The 4,120-nt window shown below is 44.6% G+C and overlaps 1 protein-coding gene across 2 annotated transcripts; it reads right to left on the bottom strand.

Annotated features, from left to right (window-relative positions):
- On the bottom strand, nt 1-3,869 carry ckma (creatine kinase, muscle a). Of its 2 annotated transcripts, none has more exons than XM_019857777.1 (8): nt 3,741-3,869; nt 2,753-2,961; nt 2,444-2,598; nt 2,199-2,331; nt 1,956-2,127; nt 838-961; nt 560-749; nt 1-470 (listed from the first exon to the last, which is right to left on the bottom strand). In XM_019857777.1, exons 2-8 carry the CDS (start codon nt 2,943-2,945, stop codon nt 292-294), a joined length of 1,146 nt encoding a protein of 381 aa, XP_019713336.1. In that variant the 5' UTR covers nt 2,946-2,961; nt 3,741-3,869; the 3' UTR covers nt 1-291. The 2 variants fall into 2 exon arrangements, with proteins under 2 accessions (XP_019713336.1, XP_019713337.1); XM_019857778.1 differs by having other exon boundaries at nt 2,753-2,955; nt 3,741-3,847.
- Between the last annotated feature and the right edge of the window lie 251 nt (nt 3,870-4,120).

Below are 4,120 nucleotides of genomic sequence, written 5' to 3'. Positions count from 1 at the left end.
TTTCAGGTATTTGTTAATGGGGCATTTTTATTGAGCAGTGAACAGTTTAAATAATTCTTACTTTTTATACCAAAAAGTAGGTATTGCCACATTTGCCAGGAAAGCCTAACTCAGGATTGATCCTAGGATGTTACCAACCCACACAAGAGAACGTGAAAAAAGATTGTAGGAGGAAAAGGTGCGCAGAGTCAAGAGTCTCTCAATGAGCTGCTGTGTCCTCTGCACGCACACCCAGTTGGCTCGATTGCACATGAAATGGTCATGAGAAAAACCAAACAGGATTGTTCCTCTTTACTTCTGGGCTGGGATCATGCTGTCAATGGCCTCTCCCTTCTCCAGCTTTTTCTCCATTTCCACCATCAACTTGACACCATCAACCACCATCTGGACCTGCTCGACCTCAGAGGAACCCAGACGATCGGCGTTGGAGATGTCGAACACACCACCCACGGACGCAGTGTCTACGCCGCCTTGAGAGAATCACGGTAGAAGTTTTTTAAGAGCCTATTGGAAACTCCGCTGCAGGGATTTTTTGTGGAAAGTAGATCCGCATTCATACCTGTGCCACGCTTCTGCAGACGCAGCCTGGTGAGGATTTCCTCAAACTTGGGGTGTGTGCTCAGCTTAGGCAATTTGACATGGACGCCGCCGCGCAGACCAGTTCCCAGGTTGGAGGGGCAGGTCAGGATGTAGCCCAGATGTTTGTTCCACATGAAGCCATGGTTGTGCTTCTTGAAGATCTCCTCAATCTGGTGACCAAAAAAAGAAGGAACGTCAAAGAGGCCCCTCCCACTTTATCACTTCTTCATAACCGGATTAGAATTTTTGTCATTTTACCTTCTGAAGGCCAACACAGAAACGCTTGAAGACCTCCCTCATGTTGCCGCCCTTCTGCATAGAGATGACGCGCAGGTGATCCTCCTCATTCACCCAGACCAAGAAAGTCTTGTTGTCATTGTGCCTTGAGAGGGAGGCAAAGGGAAAATTTAAAAAAGAATCATCAAGTGACATTAGATATACTGTAGTTGTAAGTTTCAGACAGAGTACAGTCATTTCTGACCACATTTACTTGGGGACTCGTTCCCGCAGTTGTTCATTCTGTTCGAATTTTGACAAAATATTCACATTGTCGTTAGGGTTTCCCTCTGATTTATTTCATATGACATTGGAAATTTGGGGACAGATTATCGCATCATGGAAGTTGACATGTTTGCTTTGCTTTCGATGCCCACATAAAATGATGTGGTTGACCATGTGACGCTTGTGTTCTAATGCAGAGGTCCCCAACCTTTTTTGGCCTACGGACCGGTTTCATGTCAGACAATATTTTCAGGGACCGGCCTTTAAGGCCGGATAGATACAACAATATAATATGATATTACCTGTATGAAAAGTGTGGTATTTTCGAAATATAATAATAAACACGAATCATGACACGAGGAACGTCCTATCTGGCCGCAACATTCTCTGGTCGCTATGGCAACGTTTAAGCATATGCCTTCAAAATAAGATACGCCACAAATAATTTTTGAAATAGGACTCCTGTCTATTACATGTTGCCTTCTCTTTCTTGAAAGTCCTCTTCTGTCTCCTGGCTGGGCCTTTTCCCCTTTCCGAAAAAACTTTTCAAAGACGTTTTTTTTTTTTAAGCGGTAACCTATCACGTGACCGAGAAGCGCGCATTCACCTGGGTCAAGAATGACATACTGCAGACTGATATAACAGAGAATCCGGTAATTTTTCAAATTAAAACATCTTTCAGATTCCGAAACGAATACAACGGAAAGAATGTAAGTTATTTATTCTTTCTGTGCATGACCCGCGGACTGGTACCTGTCCACGGCCCGGCGGTTGGAGACCCCTGTTCTAATGATTTAATCAAACATGTTGCGGGTTTGGTCTACAAAGTGATTCTTGTCTACTGGTTATTGAAAATGGCAACGGTTCATACTCACCAGATGCCTCTGGCGTCGGGCCAGTCACGGGCCATACCGGCACAAGTGAGGAGGGGGGAGACGGGCTTGTCAAACAGGAAGTGATCAGCAATGAGCTGCTCCTGTTCGGCATCAGTCATGGACTTCAGGGGGTAGTATTTTCCCTTGAACTCACCATCCAGGCTGGTCAGAGCTGGTGAGGTGTGTATTATTAGGAAACAACATGTTTTGAGTTTATATGTGTTTTGATGCACTCAATCGTACCCTCAACGGACAGCTTCTCAATGATTCTGCGCTCGCCGCGGCTGTTGTGGGGTGGCAGGGTAAATCCCTTGATGCTGCGGCCGGTACGGACACGGCTGGACAGAACATAGTTGGGGTCCAAGTCATCACCGCCCTATTAAAAAAAAAAAAAAAAAAAAAAAAAAAAATCATGTTTGGGGAAAATTCTGCACAGGTGTTATTAATAACCCTGTCAAGTTTTATTTTTGGTTATCTTCAGCAAACACCTTCAGGTTCTCGAAGTTCAAGTCAGTCTTGTGGACGTCATTGGGGCTGTATCCACCATGGCGGTCGGAGATGATGGGGTCCAGCAAATCTTTGAAAACCTCATAGGACTCCTCATCACCAGCAACACAGCCAACAGTCATGATGAAGGGGTGACCTAAGGAATGAATTGGCTCAATTTAACCCTTTCAAGCACCTTGTAACCTGATAACATGATAAAATGTCCACTGTAGTAACCGCTGTCCCCGAAAGGGTTAAAATAAAATCTTACTGATTGACTGATGCATTTGACTTGCAAATAACTGTCATACCGGGGTTGTCAACACCAGTCTGAATGACATCATCCAAGGTGTAGCCACTGGGTGTCTGCTTGTCCCTCAGCTTGCCATACATTTCCTTGGTCAGAACCTTGGCCATGTGGTTGTTGTGCTGGGACAAGTCAGGATACTCCTCCTCAACTTTATAGTTGAGCTTGAAGTTGTTGTGGGTGTTTCCGAAAGGCATGGTTGCTTTTCTAACACTGCGGAGAGAAGCAAACACAAGATGGATACACGTCTTGGAAAACACAAATAAGCTGATATGATTAGGAACTGAAAAATATGATATGGAATAGCTCAAAAGAGACAGGTGCAGTCGTTTTATGTGGCTCTGAGGAATCCTGTCTCACACCATTTCCAATGTATCATATGTCCAGTTAAAATAGAGTTGGCTGGGAGTGATGCGGGGGTATTTTTAGCGTCACCGTGTCTGCCCGCAAACCATGTCTCCAAATTGTCCTCAAGATATACTCTAAGATGCCGCTTAGCAAATTCACAATCCTGTTCTCATCATACCAGTTAACATGTTTGGCGATCATGCTTTTTTACACATAAAAACAACTTCAACATTTGTATCATGCCCGTACTGTTCACCCCGTTGAGATCAAACTACATCAACGCTAAACTGCTGACAGGTGGCAGCAGTGCTTTTCTCTAGTCGACTACAGAGGTGACACGTTATTGTTGAGAGAACAACAAATTACACATAACTTTTGTTGAACAGCAAGATCTTTCTAGATGTATCGAGAAAGTCACGTTGTAAGTCAAATGGTCTTGATCACCCTAAAGACAATACAGTATACAATACGTTCTGGCACCCTTAAACCATTGCATATGTGTCTTTCAGTCAAAATTCACTTAACCCATTATAGCGTCATCGCAAAAATCTTGTTAAAAGAGTATCATTGCTATCTGCCATTCTTATGTTTTGTAGACTTCTCAGAATCCTTCCTGAATCGAACTAATAAAATGCCATATTTACCTGCACACTAGACAAGATTAGAGGTAACAGTCCTTGGGATCAGATCCTGTTCACTGCGGCCAAATTAGGGGTCACCCAGTTTTGAAGGTCTTTGCTCCCTGTTTATATACTGGGCAGACGCTCAACCATTGGTCTTGCCATTTTAGTGCTTGCTCCAATCTGATTGGCCAAAGCCTATGCACGAATACTCTGATTGATACACAGTTTATGACAGGGGCACACCTCGGTCAGCCGAGAAGGGCGCCCACAGCTGTAGCGTCACCCCCCCCACCCCCCACCCACACATGCACCCACCCATACACAGCACCAATGGATGGTGAGAGTATCTGAGCAGTGAGGGGGGTCAGAAGGGTAGACGTGTCACCAGGGTAGGGGAGGTG

Source organism: Hippocampus comes, unplaced genomic scaffold (genome assembly GCF_001891065.2).
Source record: "Hippocampus comes isolate QL1 unplaced genomic scaffold, H_comes_QL1_v1.1 scaffold248, whole genome shotgun sequence".
NCBI lineage: Eukaryota > Metazoa > Chordata > Actinopteri > Syngnathiformes > Syngnathidae > Hippocampus > Hippocampus comes.
Note: the sequence above shows the minus strand (reverse complement) of the source record. Positions and strands in the feature narration are given on the sequence as shown.